Source organism: Elephas maximus, chromosome 10 (assembly GCF_024166365.1).
Source record: "Elephas maximus indicus isolate mEleMax1 chromosome 10, mEleMax1 primary haplotype, whole genome shotgun sequence".
NCBI lineage: Eukaryota > Metazoa > Chordata > Mammalia > Proboscidea > Elephantidae > Elephas > Elephas maximus.
The window spans coordinates 79,678,097-79,699,045 of NC_064828.1; the positions used below are offsets into that span (position 1 = coordinate 79,678,097).

At 36.5% G+C, this 20,949-nt stretch overlaps 1 protein-coding gene across 3 annotated transcripts in view; it reads left to right on the top strand.

The window, feature by feature from the left end:
* PALS1 (protein associated with LIN7 1, MAGUK p55 family member) overlaps positions 1 to 20,399 on the top strand; it is a 104,744-nt gene extending 84,345 nt beyond the window's left edge. For all 3 annotated transcript variants that reach the window (XM_049898881.1, XM_049898880.1, XM_049898883.1), the window contains exons 10-15: positions 4,538 to 4,609; positions 4,956 to 5,027; positions 7,435 to 7,602; positions 8,310 to 8,512; positions 11,071 to 11,181; positions 17,328 to 20,399. In XM_049898881.1, coding sequence (XP_049754838.1) covers positions 4,538 to 4,609; positions 4,956 to 5,027; positions 7,435 to 7,602; positions 8,310 to 8,512; positions 11,071 to 11,181; positions 17,328 to 17,504 — 803 coding nt within the window. In that variant the 3' untranslated portion in view covers positions 17,505 to 20,399. The remainder of the gene's footprint in view (positions 1 to 4,537; positions 4,610 to 4,955; positions 5,028 to 7,434; positions 7,603 to 8,309; positions 8,513 to 11,070; positions 11,182 to 17,327) is intronic.
* Positions 20,400 to 20,949: the final 550 nt, after the last annotated feature.

Sequence of the window (20,949 nt, forward strand, 5' to 3'; positions counted from 1 at the left end):
TTCCACATGAAGTTGGTGATTTGTTTGTCCATCTCATTAAAAAATGTCGTTGGAATTTGGATCAGAATTGCATTGTATCTATAGATGGCTTTTGGTAGAATAGACATTTTTACAATATTAAGTCTTCCTATCCATGAGCAAGGTATGTTTTTCCACTTATGTAGGTCTCTTTTGGTTTCTTGCAGTAGCGTTTTATAGTTTTCTATGTATAGTTCTTTTACATCTCTTGTAAGATTTATTCCTAAGTATTTTATCTTCTTGGGGGTTACTGTAAATGGTATTGATTTGGTGATTGCCTCTTCGATGTTCTTTTTGTTGGTGTAGAGGAATCCAACTGATTTTTCTATGTTTATCTTGTATCCTGAGACTTTGCTGAACTCTTCTATTAGTTTCAGTACTTTTCTTGAGGATTCCTTAGGGTTTTCTGTGTATAAGATCATGTCATCTGCAAATACAGATACTTTTACTTCTTTCTTACTAATCTGGATGCCCTTTATTTCTTTATCTAACCTAATTGCTGTGGCTAGGACCTCCAGCAAAATGTTGAATAAGAGTGGTGATAAAGGGCATCCTTGCCTGGTTCCTGATCTCAAGGGGAATGCTTTCAGACTCTCTCCATTTAGGATGGTATTGGCTGTTGGCTTTGTATAAATGCCCTTTATTATGTTGAGGAATTTTCCTTCTGTTCCTACTTTACTGAGAGTTTTTTTTATCATGAATGGGTGTTGAACTTTGTCAAATGCCTTTTCTGCATCAGTTAATAAAATCATGTGGTTCTTGTCTTTTATTTATACGATGGATTACATTAATTGTTTTTCTAATGTTGAACCATCCCTGCATACCTGGTATGAATCCCACTTGGTCATGGTGAATTATTTTTTTGATATGTTGTTGAATTCTATTGACTAGAATTTTGTTGTGGATTTTTGCATCTAAGCTCATAAGGGATTAAAAAAAAAAAAGGGATATAGGTGTGTAATTTTTATAATTGAGTTTTTATGTTGTATCTGTAGCATAAGTATCTTGAGTAGAAGTATGACCAATTTGGGGAATTTTAGAGTGGAACGATGTTACTTCATCACCTAGCCCCATGTCCTACTACATTCACTGTAGATTATCCTGCTATCAAGACAACAAAACTTGTATTAAACCCTCGTACTGTAACAATAGATTATCATCAATTGGAGTATCTAAAAGTTTTGATGTATAAGAAAGAATATGTTAAAATGCATTGCTTTATAAGAAGTCAGGAGAGTAATAACACTGCTGAATTCATCACTTCTAAGATATCTTAGCAGGGCCGTGTGGTGGTTCAGTGGTGGAATTCTTGCCTTCCGTGCAGGAAGCCCTGGCTCGATTACTGGCCAATGCATCCCGTGTGTAGCTACCAGTTGTCAGTTAGCAGAGGCTTGTGTGTTGCTATGATCCTGAACAGGTTTCAGTGGAGCTTCTAGATTAAGTCAAACTAGGAAGAAGGACCTGGCAATCTACTTCCAAAAATCTGCCAGTTAAAACCCTGTGGATCGCAACAGCCTGATCTCTAACTGATTATGGAGATAGCACAGGACCAGGCAGCATTTCATGGGGCCGACTTGATGGCAGGTAGCAAGAAGGTATCTTAGTATGGAAATAGGGTCCTCAAAAATTTTTATTATTATCGAAGAAAATCTCTCACAGGAAACTAAAACTCACATTGGACATTAAGGTTATTAAGGGGACGTGTTTCTCAGAAAAAGTAAAGATGATACATAGTAGAATGAAGTGTATACATATAATTGTTCCTACAAAGTGTTCTAACAGTTCACAGGGTGGGAATAGGATGGAATGAGAGGAATAGAACAAATGGGAGTAGAATAAGATATTAAAGAAGGCAAAGGAAGACATATATTATGATGAGGGTATTCGTTTAGTAAATATTTGTTATATCTGCATCGTATAAGCCACTGTGCTTGTACTGAAATGCATACGCTTTTCTTCCCTGTTTGACTTTACAGCATATCCATTAATACTTACCAGGTCTTTCTTTTTTTTTTTTTAATGTCCCCTACTTTATACTTCCATGGTATCATGTCTGTATACCTCTATTATAATACTTTCTACATTATACTCATTTTATCTCTCCTCCCTACCACTAACTGGCCTGAGTTAAACACTTCTTAAGGTCAGAGACTACAACTTACTTATTTTATTAATCCAGGCAGTGTCTCCTAAATTAATAAAAGGTGATTTTTAAAAATAGTTGTTCCTGCAGCGGTGCTTCTGAATTAGACCTCAGGCTTTTTGTAAGTTTTCCTAGCTTTATATTTGCCATTATAATTTTTTAAGATCATCCCTCCTACTCATACCCTAAGATCTCAACCATCACAGATTGCCTTACATGAATTTGACTAAAAGTAATTGAAGATTTAGGAGAAAGAGGGCAAGAGATCCTGTAGAAAAGAGGGCTTGATGACAATGAGCCCTAAGAAATGCCCCCTATTAGAGAAACATGTAGTGGGAACAGAGGAAGCTGTCCAGAGATTTTGGAACAATTTATAAAGGCTCCCTTCTGTCTCAGACTAAACTAAGATTTTCTAAGATATAAGAAATTTCTGTATAATATTTACTTTTTTTTCTTAAGATGTGTGTAATGTCTCAGAGAGCCCAATTCTACAAACTGCAAATAAATTTTGTCTATATGCATAGTCCTTAGTAAGGCAGAATGAGGTTCTTAATCTTAAGTTTAGAGGATTATTTATAACCTTTGGTTTTAATGGCTTTCTAGTATTATTTTCCAGTTTAGTTGGGAAGACTTTAAACTTTGTATTATAAAACCAATGGGATATTTTTTCATTGTTGTTGTTTCCTTTCTGTTTTTTTTTTTTTTTTTTTTACTGGAAGTCCCTGTTTCTCATTTCTATTCCCTATGTCCCACTGTAGTCTAGATGAAAAGAACCAGAGCTGTCCAGGGCTCTGCCCTTCGCATTATAGGACATTCCTCTAGAATTCTGGATTCTTGGACAGCCATCGTGGTTCTACCTAGTGCTTGTGCCAAGTGTCAGTTTGATATCCTCTCACCATGCCAGCCTTAGCCTGTAAATATTTAGAACTAGTGTTTATTGATTGATTGATTACATTGAGTTTCTGAAAGTAGATATAGGAGCCAAGGGCATTTCAATGACACCGTTTCTAACTTTTTGCATAGGATTAATAATAGACCCACCTTAATTTTAGTTTATAGGGTTATTCATGCCTTATAGTTCAAAAAGACAATATTTTCTGTCAAAATTAAGAGAATTTTAAGGGGTCATAATGTCTATCTCCCATTATTGTCTGCTCCTATTACACAATAACCAATCATTGTTCCTGCTGTAGAAATATGCCACAGAAGTACATCACTGTATAGTTTTAAAATATTTTTTAAATGTAAATGATTAAATCTATTTTGTTCTTAACTTTTTTTTAAGTATTTTAAAGTCAAATACTTTTTTTTTTTTAATTGTGTTCTTAAATATTTTCCTCTAATCATAGTTACTTGTTTTCCTAGAAAGCAGTCTGTACAGCTCCTGGAGATAACTTGGTGTCCTTTACTATTTCTTATGTGTGTCATACTCTGTTAATCTTTTTGCTTGCACTCTTACGAAACGCAGTAAATTCTACGGATTATCCACATGAATGGAATTTACCTACTGATTTTTAAGAATCCCTGGCTTGAAACTGGAAGAATTAGATATAAAAGTATAGAACTGTAATATAATACAGAATTTTCCAAGTAAAACCACTTTTATTCTTCAGAAAAAAATATTTTAAGGTACAGGTCTGAAAATTAGATGGAGGTCAGAAACCTTGTGGAAGTCCCCTATATTAAAATCTTAATCCTATGAGGAAAAACATAATGTGTTTTCCATTTATCTGTATCATTGCTAGCTTAAAGATGGAAATAAAAATTGTAACCATATACATACATGCATACATATGCGTACATCATATATATAACTCCCCTCCCCCCCAAAAGGGACAAGAATAATAAATGCAGTATAAAAGAATAGTGTCCTGGAATTGAAAAGTGATAATGAATGACCATATATTATTTTGGAAAGTTAACTCCCAGAATTGATTTACTAAATTTGAGATAATTCTAAGTGATCAGAATCATTCTAACACCTACCATAGTACTTTCCACACAGTAAAGCTCAGTGAACACTTTTAAAAAATTGAACTGTTAAGATTTTCTAGGACTGGTTTGTTACTTATCTTTTCTAACAAAAAAAAAAGTTGTTTCCGACTTTTTTAATAGATCTTTTCTAATAGATGATATATATTCCAATAATATATGCCATAGTATTGGTTGAGAGCACAGTTTACTTAATACTTGACACATTCGTAGGCTCTTAGATATTACAGCTAACATCACTGTCATGTCATGGGGGGAGAGGAATATAAATGAAGAATTACTTCTTTTAAATATTTCCCCTTGATTTAAAAAAAAAAAAAAAACTTTTTATCCTCTTCCTTTTATCGTAAATATTTTACTCTTCTTTTTCTTTCTGCTGATAAGGGAAAAGCTTTCAGCAGCAAAGAGAAGCCATGAAGCAGACCATAGAAGAAGATAAGGAGCCAGAAAAATCAGGTTGGACACTTATATTTGACATTAATAAGAGGTTTCTTGGGTCTTTATCTGGACCCATGTTTAAATTTGCAAATCAGTTAGAAGTTTTAAGAAAGATGTATTCATGTGAGAGGCAAAACTGATTATCTTAGGACTGTAAAAAGACAAGATTTAAGTGTTAAAGATTATCTGTTAATAGTGGAAAATTATAAATACATCTCCAAAAATAGTTCTTCTGTGAACAGTGTAATAAGTGTTTATAAATTATATAAATTAAAAATAATTTGTGTTCTTCAATTTGTAATATGTAGGTTGGTTTAAGAAAACAAATACCACATTTATAGTCGTACTTATGGTTGCTCAACAGGAAAACTATGGTGTGCAAAGAAGAATAAAAAGAAGAGGAAAAAAGTTTTATATAATGCCAATAAAAATGATGGTAAGTTCTACTCTCAGATGCAGTTGAAGTTATATCTGAAAGGGGTCCAGTCCTGACACTTTAAAAAAATTAAACCAATATTCAGAGAGCTTTTCTTTTAGGCCTGTTTTGTTCACTGATGTATCATTTGTGCTTGAGAAAGTCATTTGACAGAAATTATTTTCTGTGGGAAACTATGAATTCTGGGAAAAACTAGGATAAAAATTAAAGTACTATTTAATGTCCAGATACAATATTGATAGTTTCCTCAGTTTTTCTCCTACTTAAATTCTTTGTTTGTAAAAGTAATACAAACTTCTTACCAGCTCTAACAATACAGCTGTGTTTAAAGTAAAGAATGAAGACTTCGTCTACAATAATAACTCATGTCACAAAAGCAACACATTCCACAATCCTACTACTTGCTGGCTGAGTCAGGCACACAGAAGTGGTTTTTGTTCTGTTATTTTAATTTATTGCTAAGATTAAAAATTAAAAGTTTGGACAACACTGGGCTCATATTCCCAAGTGACAACAGTCTGCTGAACCTGAATAATGGCTGTTGCATTTATATTGGGCACGTACTGTCTAGTTCAACAGTCTTCACCACTCTCAACCTGATTTACTGATTTTCATTACCTTCTTGGTTGGTCCTTTGGCCATTTGAATTTGCTGCTACTGCTTTAGGTCATAGAAACAAGCCAAATAATAAAACAAAGATACTTACAGAGTTTTAAGGTTTATTCTCTCAATACCTTGAAATATTTTGGGGCCCTGGTGGCACAATGGTTACGAGCTTAGCTGCTAACCAAAAGATTGGCAATTTGAACCCATCAGTGGTTTCAAGGAAGACCAGACGGTCTACTTCTGTAAAGAGTACAGCCTAGAAAACCCTATGGGGCAGTTCTACTCTGTCACAGAGGGTTGCCATGAGTCAAAAACTGATTTGTCAGCACCTAACATAAATTTAAAATGTTACAGATTATTGACACATTCCATACAAACTCAGTTCTGAGATTCTATTGACTTTAATAAAAAAATTCTTTTTTTCTAAAATAAGCATCTTTAAATGCTAATTGACAAATTATTTAACTAAGAAGATTTACTGAATTTTAATTCTGCTTGGGTAAGTGATTATCTCTGTTTCTTCATCTTTTGAAACAGACTAAAATTAACTGATTCAGCTGTAAGGGCTACTGTAGGAAACTTGGCAGAGCTAAAGGCTACAGGTACATCTGATCATACATGTTTGAAGAAGGGACTCAGATTCTTCAGTGGGGAAAGCATTTTGGAAAGGGAAAAGATTGTATTTGCAGTTCATTATAGTGTCATCATTATCAGTATTTTTAAAAACTACCATTTAAAGTAACTGCCTCGTTCCAGGGGCAGTATCAGATGCTTAGATACATGTGTCCATTTAGCTCTCAAAATAAATTCCTTGAGGTTACAGATGAATGAATTCAAGTTCAGATATTAAAGTGACCTGTTGCAATTCTCACAGCTAATACAATGGCTGAGTTGGAATTTGAACAAATATATTTTGAGCTCCTACTATGTGTCAGATTTGGTGCTAAGGACCAGCAAGACCAAGATGGTCCCTGCCCTTGTGAAACATATAGCTGAGGAGGTCAGACTGCACATCGGATGGTCTTTCCTAGTCAGGCAAAATAACAAGGAAGGCCATAGCAGGCTGCTGCTTGTCTGTGTTTGCTTTCACCATTTGACAGCTCTGATTTCATCTGGATTACAGGCTATCAGAATATAACCCACCCATTATAATTTACACCTCATCTTGAGTCATGATTCCAGGTTAATATTCTAGAATAACTATAAATGCAGATAGTATGGATAGCACAGTTATAACCTATTTTCAAGGTGTACAGTTACAGGAAGGTATTCCAGCTTTCTCTTAATAACACTAGTTTTAGCTACTATTTATAAATATTTGTGTATGCCAGGTATTCTGCTCAGTAGACATATTATGCCTGATCCTTAAAGCAACCCTCCAAATGAAGTATTAGTATCCCATTTTATAAAAATGAGAGGTATTATTCTCATTTGTTTATCTCTTGGTGCCCCACCCTATGTCAGAGTATTGGCTGCAAATTAGCTATATTACATAAGCAGTAGTATAATTATGTTGTATTAGACATTCGAACATGGTATGAAACAAGAGAAGCAGTAAGAATTCCTAGGAAGGATTAATATATACAGTAGTTATCTGATTCATTTTCATAGTATCCCAGCAAGGATATAACGACAGGGAAATGGTCATCATATAATACTACCCAGTTATTACTGTCATTATCCAAAAAATTAAGCATTTTTAATGATCATAAATTGTCTTCTTTGCAATTTTTTTTGGAAGAGCTATATCTTTGTTACATGGCAATAATTCTGATTGAAGGTTTAACTTTATTTTCCAAAGATTATGACAATGAGGAGATCTTAACTTATGAGGAAATGTCACTTTATCATCAACCTGCAAATAGGAAAAGACCTATCGTCTTGATTGGTCCACAGAACTGTGGCCAGAATGAGTTGCGTCAGAGGCTCATGAACAAAGAAAAAGACCGTTTTGCATCCGCAGTGCCTCGTAAGTGTGGCTGCATTCCAATTTTCCTGTGCTTTTCCGTTTTACCACCTTAGAACATCTAACTATGTAGGGAAATTTCTCATGCATTTCATCCAGCCAGTGTTGTCAATGAAACTGGAACTTTGTTTAACTGAATCTTTTGGTAATTTGTTACTAAAGATAAGAGGATGATACTAGTTTCTTTCTAAATGAGTTTCAGTTTGGGCTTATAATTCCCTGTTCAGTATGCAGTCAGCTTCCTGATTTTTTAATACTGATACAGAACATAAAAACTTAGACTTAATCTCGAAAAACAAAAGTTATGTTTTAAGATTGTATGGTACCTCATACCGTGGAGGAATCCCTAAGTGGTGCAGATGGTTAACACACTTGACTGCTAACCAAAAGGCAGGGAGGCTTGAGTCCATTCAGAGGTGCCTTGAAAGAAAGGCCTGGTAATCTGCTTCTGAAAAATCAGTTATTGAAAGCCCTGTGGAGCACAGTTCTGCTCAAATGTGACTATTATTAAGATACTGAAAACACATTTTTGGTCATTTCTTAGTCTAGAGATAAGAACAGTCCATGTTAAACACACGAGCTCTTAATATTGTCCTCAATTCATTATTTCATAATCTGTATCACAAAGTAAAACTTTCTTTCTGACTAGCAGAATTATCTCCCACCCTTACTTTCATCCATAACCATCATTTTTACCCGATTTTGCTTAGATACAACTAGGAGTAGGCGAGACCATGAAGTAGCTGGTAGAGATTACCACTTTGTTTCACGGCAAGCATTCGAAGCCGACATAGCAGCTGGGAAGTTCATCGAGCATGGTGAATTTGAGAAAAATCTGTATGGAACCAGCATAGATTCTGTACGGCAAGTGATCAACTCTGGCAAAATATGTCTTTTAAGTCTTCGTGCACAGGTAAAGTTAGAATTTTGAATTTAGGGTGTTAAACTTGAGGGCATGTTTTGCAAAGTAATTTAGAACCAACTATATTTTGGTCTAAGAACCAGAGGACCTAATTAAGTTGTATTTTTTTTCTACTAACTTGTTCTGTAACATTAGACAGGTTGCCAAATCTCTTTCAGTTTCCTCAGGGGGAAAAATACATACATACCTACATATATACACATGTATATATTTCCTGAAACTTAAAATATAGTGCTACCAGTATTTAAGTATTTTAGGTATTATAAAAGAATTTCTGTTTTCTGGTTCTGATCTGAGAAAAATTTGAAAATTTAAAGCTGCTTTTTATGGTTTTAAATGCCACTATACATGTAATAACAAGTATCACAGTGAATGTTCAGTTGTTTCTATTTTCAGGCTAAGCAAAAGCTTCACATTACTAACAAATGCCTCTTAGATTTCTATTTAAAAAGATAAAATAATTTTAGAAACGTGCATTTTTTAGATTGTTTAGATTTTGCAGATTTTTTTTCTTTTCCTGGACTACACATCTTCAGAATAAAACTTTCCTTACTATGATAGGATCTACTGCTATGTGAATTCAGGCAGCATAGTCAATGGTCACTACAGAGATGTACATAAAGGAGAACTGACTCTCAAATGGCTCTCCTGAAATAGTAATCAAATTTTGTTTGTTTTTAGTTGACCAAAGAGCTTTGGCTCTATATTTAGTTAAGAAAAATTTAAGAAAACCGTGCTTACCGAATTCTTTCAGAGTTCTTTATATCATTGGGCTAACAGATTTTACCAAAGAACTTAGCGTAGTTAAGCATATCATCGTAATTTTCTTAATGTTTTTAAATAGAAAAGGGCATGTCTCTATCATCCCCGTATTTGTAGAGCTCTTCAGTTTAAGAACACATAGTCATGCAGTGGCAAGATGAAAACTACAGTCTAATACAAACAGTCCGCTTTTCTTTTTTAAACTAGTATTTTATTGTGTTTAAGGTGAAAATTTATATAGCAAATTAGGTTCCCATGTAACGATTTCTATACATATTATTCAGTGATATTGGTTTCATTTTTCACATTGTATCATTATTCTTATTCATTCCATTTTGGTTGTACCATTTCGAGTACTGTAGTTTCCCCGCCCCCTTGCCATCTCATCTTTGCTTTAGAGTGATTTTGACCATTTGGTCTCCTGTAGGTGATCTCTCTTAAACTCGTTACTTGCAGGTGATATTCTTTATTTTAGGAGCCATCTGTTATTTAGCTAAAAGGCAGCCTCAAGGGATAATTTTGGTTTAAGGTTTAAAATGTATCAGGGTAATAGTCTCAGGGAGTCCTCTAGTCTCAGCTGGTCTGGACTTTTTAAGAATTTGAATTCTGTTCCACATTTCTCTTCCATTCTGTTAGGGATCCATCTATCGTGACCCTGATCAGAATGGTCAGTAGTGGTCACCAGGCGCCATCTAGTTCTTCTCGTCTCAGGGCAGATGTGGCCATGGTTCGTGTCAGTTATGAGTCCCATATACTACTTTCTTCTCTGAGTCTTTGGTTTTCTTCTTTCTCTTTTGTTCCATTCGAGTAGAGACCAATAATTATACCTTAGATGGCCACTCGCAAGCTTTTAAGACCTCAGACACTACTCACCACACTGGGATGTTGAACCTATACTTTATAAACTATATTATGCCATTTACCTAAGTCGTCCCACGAGACTATGGTCACTAAATCTTCAAACCCCAAAAACCAATCTTGCGAATTGTTTGGTTATGTCTAAGAAGTGTCTGTACCTGTGTCCCGTATGTGGTTTATTGATATGGATATGTATCCATGCACACACATACTTGTATGTATATATGCCTATAGATACTTCTGTCTGTACACATATGTACTCATGTATTCATATTCATATATTCATATGCCTAGATACATATTTGTGTAACCACACACATATTTTTTGGTGTGTTGTTGGTGTTATTGCGGAATTTTATTTGTCATATCCTTTACCAAAGACATCCTTTCCCCTTATGCACTTTTTAATGACATTGTTTACCTTGATCAAGCTTTGTGCACTTCACCTACATTCATTGCTACAGTGTCCACTTTTTCTTATATGTGCTTTTCTGGAATTTTCTTTTGCATGCATGGTATGCAGTTTTTCTTTCTGATTCTGCTTACATGTAGTACCTGGTACATAGTAAGGTGACTGCCTCATTTCTAACTCCTCCGAAATAGATTTTTAATATGGGTGTTAAAATCTGTGATCTTGTTATCAGGGTATTTTAGCATAACATTGTTATCTTCCTGCAGTGTCATTCATTTATATTTCATTACATAAAAGTGCAAGCACTAACATTTTATAGAATAATACACATACAGTACATTCTTATACTGAATGATATGATCTTAAAGTATTGTATATTTTTTGTTATTTGAAGATATTTGGAAAATAGTCATAGGCAGTATTTAAAAAAAGACATTGTAGTATTCCAAGTACATAATTGGGAAATAGATAATGGATGGAAATAATTTTAAAAATCCATATACCTTTTTTTTTCCAGTCACTGAAGACCCTCCGGAATTCAGACTTGAAACCATACATTATCTTCATTGCACCCCCTTCACAAGAAAGACTTCGGGCATTGCTGGCCAAAGAGGGCAAGAATCCAAAGGTAAAGTTGTTATGTTGTTGTTGTTAGGTGCCGTCGAGTCGGCTCCAACTCATAGCAACCCTGTGCTCAACAGAACGTAACACTACCCTGTCCTGCACCATCCTTACAATCGTTATGCTTGAGCTTATTGTTGCAGCCACTGTCAATCCACCTCGTTGAGGGTCTTCCTCTTTTTCGCTGACCCTGTACTCTGCCAAGCATGATGTCCTTCTCCAGGGACTGATCCCTCCTGACAACATGTCCAAAGTATGTAAGATGCAGTCTCACCATCCTTGCTTCTAAGGAGCATTCTGGTTGTACTACTTCCAAGACAAATTTATTTGTTCTTCTGGCAGTCCATGGTATATTCAATATTCTTTGCCAACACCACAATTCAGAGGCGTCAGTTCTTCTGTCTTCCTTATTCATTGTCCAGCTTTCACATGCATATAATGTGATTGAAAATACCATGGCTTGGGTCAGGCACACCTTAGTCTTCAAGGTGACATCTTTGCTTTTTAAACCTTTAAAGAAGTCTTTTGCAGCCGATTTACCCAATGCAACAGGTTGTTTGATTTCCTGACTTGTGCTTCCATGGGTGTTGATTGTGGATCCAAGTAAAATGAAATCCTTGACAACTTCAGTCTTTTCTCCATTTATCATGATGTTGCTCATTGGTCCAGTTGTGAGGATTTTTGTTTTCTTTATATTGAGGTGCAATCCATACCGAAGGCTGTGGTCTTTGATCCTCATTAGTAAGTGCTTCAAGTCCTCTTCACTTTTCAGCCATCAGGGTTGTGTCATCTGCATAACACAGGTTGTTAATGAGTCTTCCAACAATCCTGATGCCCGGTTCTTCTTCATATAGTCCAGCTCCTCGGATTATTTGCTCAGCATACAGATTGAATAGGTATGGTGAAAGGATCCAACCCTGACGCACACCTTTCCTGACTTTAAACCAATCAGTATCCCCTTGTTCTGTCCAGGCAACTGCCTCTTGATCTATGTAAAGGTTCCTCATGAGCAAAATTAAGTGTTCTGGAATTCCCATTCTTTGCAATGTTATCCATAATTTGTTATGATCCACACAGTTGAATACCTTTGCATAGTCAATAAAACACAGGTAAACATTTTTCTGGTATTCTCTGCTTTCAGCCAGGATCCATTTGACATCAGCAATGATATCCCTGGTTCCACGTCCTCTTCTGAAACCAGCCTGAATTTCTGGCAGTTCCCTGTCAATATACTGCTGCAGCTGTTTTTGAATGATCTTCAGCAAAATTTTGCTTGTGTGTGATATTAATGATATTGTTCTATAATTTCCTCATTCGGTTGGATCACCTTACTTGGCAATAGGCATAAATATGGATCTCTTCCAGTCAGTTGGGCAGGAAGCTGTCTTCCAGATTTCTTGGCATAGACGAGTGAGCACCTCCAGCCCTGCATCTGTTTGTTGAAACATCTCAATTGATATTCTGTCAATTCCTAGAGCCTTGTTTTTTGCCAATGCCTTCAGAGCAGCTTGGACTTCTTCCTTCAGCATCATCGGTTCCTGATCATATGCTACCTCTTGAACAAATGGTTGAACATCAACTGATTCGTTTTTGGTGTAATGACTCTCTGTGTTCCTGCCATCTTCTTTAATGCTTCCTGCATTGTTTAATATTTTCCCCATAGAATCCTTCACTATTGCAACTCGAGGCTTGAATTTTTTCTTCAGTTCCTTCAGCTTGAGAAATGCCAAGCGTGTTCTTCCCCTTTGGTTTTCTATCTCCAGCTCTTTGCACATGTTACTATAATACTTTACTTTGTTTTCTCGAGCTGCCCTTTGAAATCTTCCGTTCAGTTCTTTACTTCATCATTTCTTCCTCTTGCTTTAGCTGCTCAACGTTCGTGAGCAAGTTTGAGAGTCTCCTCTGACATCCATCTTGGTCTTTGCTTTCTTTCCTGTCATCCTACAACTTGTCTGCCCTTCGGTCACTAGTGTTCAGTGCCTCAAATCTATTCTTGAGATGGTCTCTAAATTCAGGTGGGATATACTCAAGGTCATATTTTGGCTCTCATGGACTTGATTTTCTTCACATGAGTCTGTGGCATTTCCCAGGGCATTATGTGACACCCAGAGTCCTCAACAGGTTCTCATGGATTACCCTCTTTTCTCTACAGATTATCCACATCTGCAGGGAGCTAAGCTTGAATGCTCTTGCTTTTCTTTTCCTTTTTCCCATTGAAATTTTATGTTCTTTTGAAAATCAGAAGTTTTTAATAAAGCTCAGTTTAGCATTTTTTTTCTTATGGTTAGTAATTTTTGTGTCTGCCTAGAAAAATTTGCCTCCTCCAAGACTGCAGAGATTTAATCCTACATTTCTTCTAAAAGCTTTCTAGATTTAGCTTTTATGTTTAGGTCTGTGATCCATCTCAGTGCCCTTTCCTTCAGTGCGATGCATGTGGCTATCCGGTTGCTTTAGCACTGTTTGTTGAAAAGGCTGTCTTTTCCTTCACTGAATTACCTTGCTACCTTTGTCAAAAATAGCCTGACCAAATATGTGTGGGCTATTTCTAGACTGTTCCTTTCCATTTATCTTTATGTCTTTATTTATGCCAAATCACACTGTCTTGATTACTGTAAGTCTTGAAAAACAGGCAATAGAAATGAATGAAGTACTGGTAACATGCTACAACATGGATGAATCTTGAAAATACTATGCTAAGTGAAAGAAGCCAGCCACAAAAGGCCACATATTCTGTGATTCCATTTACATGAAATGTCCAGAACAGGTACATTCAGAGAGACAAATTATGTAGCAGTTGCCTAGGAGTGAAGCTGGGGGTGGGGATAGAAGGGTGTGAATGAAAAAGGGTAGAGGGTTTCTTTCTGGGCTGATGAAATGTTCTAAAATTGATTGTGGTGATAGTTGTACAACTCTGTGACTACACTAGAAACTGCTGACCTGTACACTTTAAAAGGGTGAACTGTATGGTTTAGGAATATTCTTTCAGTAATCAATAAAGCTATTACCAAAATAAATAAATAAATCCCAGTAGGCTTTACTGTGGAAACCCTGGTGGCGTACAGGGTCGTTAGTTTGAATCCATCAGGTGCTCCTTGGAAACGCTATGAGGCAGTTCTAATCTGTCCTATAGGGTAGATACGAATCGGAATCGACTCGATGGCAACGGATTTGGTTTTTTGTTTTTTTAGACTTTTCTACTGGGTTTTTTCTGTAGAAATTGAGAAGATGATTTTAAAATTTATATGGAAATCAAACAGGAATAACCAAACTACTCGGGGGAAAAAAACTAAGTTGGATGACTTTGCCTTTGTTAATTTTCTTTATTGTCTGTCACTTTTCTATTTAATTGACTTCCTTTATTCTTTTCTTGTACTTAGTTTGGCTTTAATTTGCACTTCTTGCTCTAGTTTCTGAGGTAAAAACTTAAATAATTGGTTTTTAAACCTTCTTTTCTAATACAGGCATTTGAAACTATACATTTCTCTCTAAGCAGCTCTTCAGTTGCATCCTACACATTCTTTCTGTTACATCTGTCATTATCATTCCTTAGAAATATTTTCTAATTTCCCTTGTCTTTTTTTTTTAAACCCATGCGTTATTTAGACATATATTAATTTCCACCCATTTGTGATTTTTAAAAAATACCTTACTGATTTATAATACAGTCAGAGAACATGCTCTGTAAGATACTAATCTTTTGAAATTTGTCAATTCTTATTTTATGGCCCAACATCTATCTTGTTCAACATTCCATCTTGTCTTAGTTATGTAGTGCTGCTGTAACAGCAGTACCACAAGTGGATGGCTTTAACAAAGAGAAATTTATTTCCTCACAGTAAAGTAGGCTAAACGTCCAAATTCAGGGCGTCGGCTCCAGGGGAAGACTTTCTTTCTCTGTGGACTCTGGAGGAAGGTCCTTGTCCTCAGTCTTCCCTGGTGGAGGAGCTTCTCAGGCACAGGGACCCCAGGTCCAAAGAATACATTCTGCTTCTGGTGCTGTTTTCTTGGTGGTATGAAGTCCCTGCCTGTCTGATTCTTTTATATCTCAGTCTTGTAGATTGAGTCCTGCCTAACTAACACAACTGCCTCCCATCCTCCCTCATTAACATCATAAAAGCCAAAACCAAACCCAGTCCGACTCATAGTGACCCTATAGGACAGGGTAGGACCGCCCCATAGAGTTTCCAAGGAGTGCCTGGCGGATTTGAACTGCCGACCCTTTGGTACACAGCCTTAGCACTTAACCACTACACCACCAGGGTTTCCATTAACATCATAGAGGCAGGGTTTTCGACATAAAGGAAAATCACAGGATACCAGGAATCATGGCCCAGCCAAATTGATACACACATTTTGGTTGGGGGTGAGGGGTGGGGGACATAATTCAATCCATGACACATGTGCACCTGAAAGAAATGTGTATTCTATAGTAGAGGGTGGTGTACCTGACTTTTTTTTATTCCTCTTATATTTTTATCTTTTGATATTTCCAGTAGTGCCTTACTACTCACACAGTAGAATTGTTATCGAGCTAAAAACAAACCCTCAATTTGACTCTATGAAATTGTGCTAGCTAGGAAGCTGATGGTGTTACTCATTGGATGTAAAAACTTAATCAGTTATCTAAATTTGCTGAGTCTCTAACTCTGCTCTACTTGCATGAGGGATTGAGAGTGGTTAACTTGAGTATTTATTGATAGTCAGTTTTGCCACTGGCATATTTTCTCAGTCCAAAAAATTTTAAACAAAAAACATTTTGTTTTCATCTTAGTCTCTGGTTGTAATTTTAAAAATAAGATGAAATTAAAACAGAGTACCCAATAGCTTATGTAAGCCATCTTTGGCAAAAGAAAGAATAATTCTTTAAATTTGAATATTCATGTGCATCTATGTAAGATATGGAGCTTAGTATTTACATTTCAGTTCTAGCATCACAAAGTTTAGATTCTATTCTGAGTCCTAGAATGTTCTGTCAGTAATCTCAAGCTTTGAGTGGACATCAGTCTTGACTAAAATGTCACTGTGTGTTCAGTTACAATGGCGAAGTAGAATCCCTGCTGGGAACAAAAGTCCCTCTGTATCATAGCCAGATGTACAACATTCCAGAATGAAAATTAGGGAGTGACACAAGGCACTGCCTCAGGACAAGCCGGTGCTGCCCTATTTGTAACGTTTCCCTCCTGTCTCAGAAGTTCAAGCAGTTAAATGCTTTAAGTTCTTTTATATTGTGGTTCCAATACAGTATTGATGTGTGATGTCGCACACTTGGGCTTGAGTTTAATTAGCTCTCTCACTTACAGGGGTGATTTTAGGGTAGTTTCTCTTGAACACGTGGGCCTGATAATCAGAGGGTTCTGGATAAGTTTTCCACATAGCCTTGCCACCTGCTTGTCAATGTGAAACACCTTTCCTTTACCCAGTATTTTTAAATGGTATGTAGTTTCCAGAACTGTTAGGATACTTTTTTGTGTTGTAAATACCTTTTTCGTGTATTGAAACAGAAGTAATTTAAAATACTAAGATGAGCACTTCTCAAAAAAAAAGTTATTAAATCTTGGGCTGACCAGCAATATTCTCAGAGAAATAGGTAACCCATCCTAATGATTAGTTTTTGTTCCCATAATGTTTACCCTGCCTAACTCTGCAAGTGATATAAAGGACGGGTGTTCTTCATGTGAGCCAAGAGTAGTTAGGGCTTTGGAGCCTGCCACCCTGGTTGCAAACCAGAAAGGTCCGCTCTGTGTTACATAAGATGTTAATTTTAAGAAAAATTATGATGCCTTAAAATGTTTCCAAAGTGTGTATAGGGAATTCAAAGTAACAGTCTGAGCTCTTGAAGCTTACAGTCATCTCAGTGGACTAAGACAGAAATATAGGAAAACCTAAATAGCAGTATAAAACTGAATATGTTGAGTCCCAAATGACTCGTAATTGGAGTTCAGTAGACACTGGAGCAAAAGAAATTACTGTGGCCACAGTGGGGCTGGGGCAGAGCTCCTGAGAGGATGTTCAGCTTCAGCTGAGCCACTAAAGGTTGACTCTTTTGAAAGAGAGAAGGAAAGCAATTCATTCCTTATTGTTCTTCACCCCTCTCTGACTCATCCTATATCTTGTTAAGGAAGGAGATTACCTGTTTTTATCTTCTCTTTGCAGCCTGAAGAGCTGAGAGAAATCATTGAGAAGACTAGAGAGATGGAGCAGAACAATGGCCACTACTTTGACACAGCAATTGTGAATTCAGATCTTGATAAAGCCTATCAGGAGTTGCTTAGGTTAATTAACAAACTTGATACTGAACCTCAGTGGGTGCCATCCACTTGGCTGAAGTGAAGGAAACGTCCATTCTGTGGCATGACTAGACTTGATCTGGGAAACTGCCAATACGAGGATAGCCCCCATATTTCAGTGAGACTCTCCTGAGTATAAGGTGGCAGGCAGAATAAGCTGTAGATCTCTTACATTAGTGAGAAGAAAGTCCCCTGATCAATTTGTGTACAGCATTCTTTATTCTCTACAAATGGCTTTACCTCTTGCCTCATAAATGAAAGCTTTCAGTAGAGCAGTTTCATTTTATCCATATGAAAACTTTTTTTTTCACCTACCTAAATCTTCTCTGCCTAGTCATATTTCCAGGAAAAACGTGTGTGTGTGTGTGTTCACATCAGTCCATGCCTCACATAGTTGTAAATATTGGTGTTATTTAACATTTAAATGCTTCATGGGAACTTTTTAGGACTGTGCTTCTATGCACTGGGCAAGAGACAGTATTTGCTTAGGAGATTGGTTTAGTCATCAGAAATACTTTTCCTGAAAAATGAAGAAAAACCAAAATGGTGCCACTTTGGTCTGGAGCTACTCTGTTAGGCTAGAATCCATTTGTATGTCTTTTAATTCTAAAAACATTGTTAACAGCACTAGCTTTTTAAGCTCAAACTTTGTGGATCAGACTTCTGCATACTCAGCAGACGGTGGTCTAGTGAAAGTTATACAACATATGCTCATCTTTTAAAAAATGTAATGATTTTTGAGCTGTTTTTCTTACATGGTCTCAACTAATTTGATAACCTCACTTCCTTTCTTCGATCTGCATAGTACAGCAGAATGCGTAAGTTACATTGCATGAGTGGTGAACATTCTATCAACTGTTAAATTTCTTCCTCATGATGGAAATAGTTTGTTATATACAACAGAGAATGTAACACTTTGACAGCTTTGGCATTTTTATGTATGAGCACAGGATGGTCCTGTGGCTGTGCTGTATGTAGGTAATAAACTGGAATTCTGTTGATGAAGCTAGCTGCTGTACTGTATACTGATATCTCATAGATTGACAAATGATCATTGATTACACTCGTTCAGCATTGGAGTATAATATATATATATATTCTAGGAAAATACTATGAACAGTTGACTTTGAGATCAGAAGGAAAAGAAGACCTGAAAGTTATTTGAACATTTTAGGAAAAGAACATTGGGAAAAAATCTTTTACACACAGGTTTTTATCCTAAGAAGTTCTCTTTATGATCAGAATGCCACAGCTTGCTAAATCGTAAAAGAAATGTTTAAATTAAGCTCGTTGTATTTTTGTATTGTCTCTCTAGCTGTAGCTTTAAAATGCAATTTCTATAATTGGCATGAGAAGTTAACTTGTATCCTTTTCAAGCTTTTAGGGACAGTGTGATGTGTGACCAAAAACCTCAAATGTGAACGTCTTGATTTTCTTTTTATGAAGACTTTAGCTATGGCATTTCCTGTTCCCAAAGCTAAACACTGGAATAATACTGACTTGTAACTTAATTTAACATAAAAGTTGTTTTTAATGAGTAATTTTGTCTCAGTGTTGTGTATATATTTGATTTTTCTCCTCCACATAGATTTTATTTGAACAAATGTAGACAGTTTTTATGTGTTGCTTTTTCCTGTACAAATATGCATGGCCTCTGCATTCCCTGGGGAGTGTGTCTTATGTGGAAAATTGTGAAGATGTTTCTTAGGAAGAAAGTAACATTCCTGGACAGAAGGAACGAATGCCATATATACTGTCTCTTCAAATCTGAAACACCCCACCTTATGACAGCAAAATGCAAAGGTCACACTGATTTTCGGTATTGAAAACCAAGGAATATACTTAGCACTTAATCTTTTCAGTTTTCCACAGTTTACTTTCTCCTCAGGAATGAAGGGTAGTCTATGGTAGACAGTGGAGTTTTGTGATCTGCTTATCAAAACCGACAACTAATTTTAACCCTAAGATCTACAATGCTTTCAGTTTGCCTAAGTTAGACTGAGATTTTAGGTAGTGTGAGTGAGTGGCTGTCGTGCTGGTCTGAGCTAACCTGCGGACGGGTGGACCGCACTGGGGCTTTACCCATCAGATCCAGCACACAGGCACACACCATGGTATACTTTTTGGAAGTCTTCAAGGTGGTGAGATATTTTGAGGGTCACTGATGTCCTGTAGTTCTCTTTCCTCATCAGCAGTGACAACAGAGAAATGTTTACGCCCAGAACTTTTCTCAATCTAAGTGAGACGGATGTGCTGATTATCAAAACGGTCCCTAAACAAAGTGAGAAGTGAGTTGTTGCTGACATCCTCAGAAGAATGGGGGAAAAAAACCTTGCTATACGCCTTGTAACCCTGTGGAGCACAGTTCTACTCTGATGCACACAGGGTCACCATGAGTTAGAAATCGACCGAATGGCAGATTTATTTTTGTTTGTTTTTGGCTAAGCCTAGCTGTCTAACCATTCTGGCCAAATTCCATTTCCTGTCCCTCTGTGGTTCTGATTTAAGACCCCAGTGTGGGGAAGGTATTCATCTTAACCACTTACTATAGAAGTGATACCAACAGCTAATGAAATGTACACGGAAAATCCAAATAAGAAAATAAGTTCCTTTACTAAAATTTCATAAGTCAGAACAAACAGAAGGAATAGTATTTAGACTAATCCAGATTTGCTTTCTATGAAAATCTAATATCTGGATTTTTTTTTTCCTTTTCTCTTGGCCTGAGGAATAAGTACTGCTAATGAATAAATTGAATGTAATTTTGTGAATGTGTGTGGAAAATATAAACCAGGGACTTAGCCTTAATAAAGGTAACCTGAGACCTGTTGTTAATCCCCTTTGTATTCCTATCCTGTATCTGCACTCTTGAGATGTCATACTGCACACTGTGTTGTAAAAATAAAATTATATTTCAAATAAAAAAATCCACTGAGTAGCTGTGTCTTGCTGTGTGCATATCCTCTGCCATTCAAGGCCTCCACACATCTACCATCCTTTTCAAGTTTTTGCAACCATCCCGCCCTCAAAAAAGGCCTTTGTGGAAGCAAGACTATTAGAACCTTTAAGTAGAACACAAAATACCTATTAAATTATTATTCAATAATTTCAGGCTACGCTGTGGGAGTTCCCCCTGTTTACAAAGATGTAGATCCTGTTTCCACAATTGTTTTTTTTTTAAAAAAAAAGGATGGACAGACAAGGCTGTAAATTTGGAAGTTTTCTGGGGAAGAAGGTAAATGATATTCAGGCTTATTTAGCTTATACGCAGCAAGGGATTTGAGGACATTGAGGGTAAGATGTGGGTTGCTGGCATGGACTTCATTTCTCCATTCTTTCTCTCTTCTTTACTACCCAACAGAGGCAAACCAGACACCAGCAAACACTTCCACACGCACACACACACTTACAACCCCAGCCCAGCTGTCTGTTCCTACTGCTGCTGTGTTTCCTTCCCCCACCTACCAGAGCACCTCCACTTTTTCCTT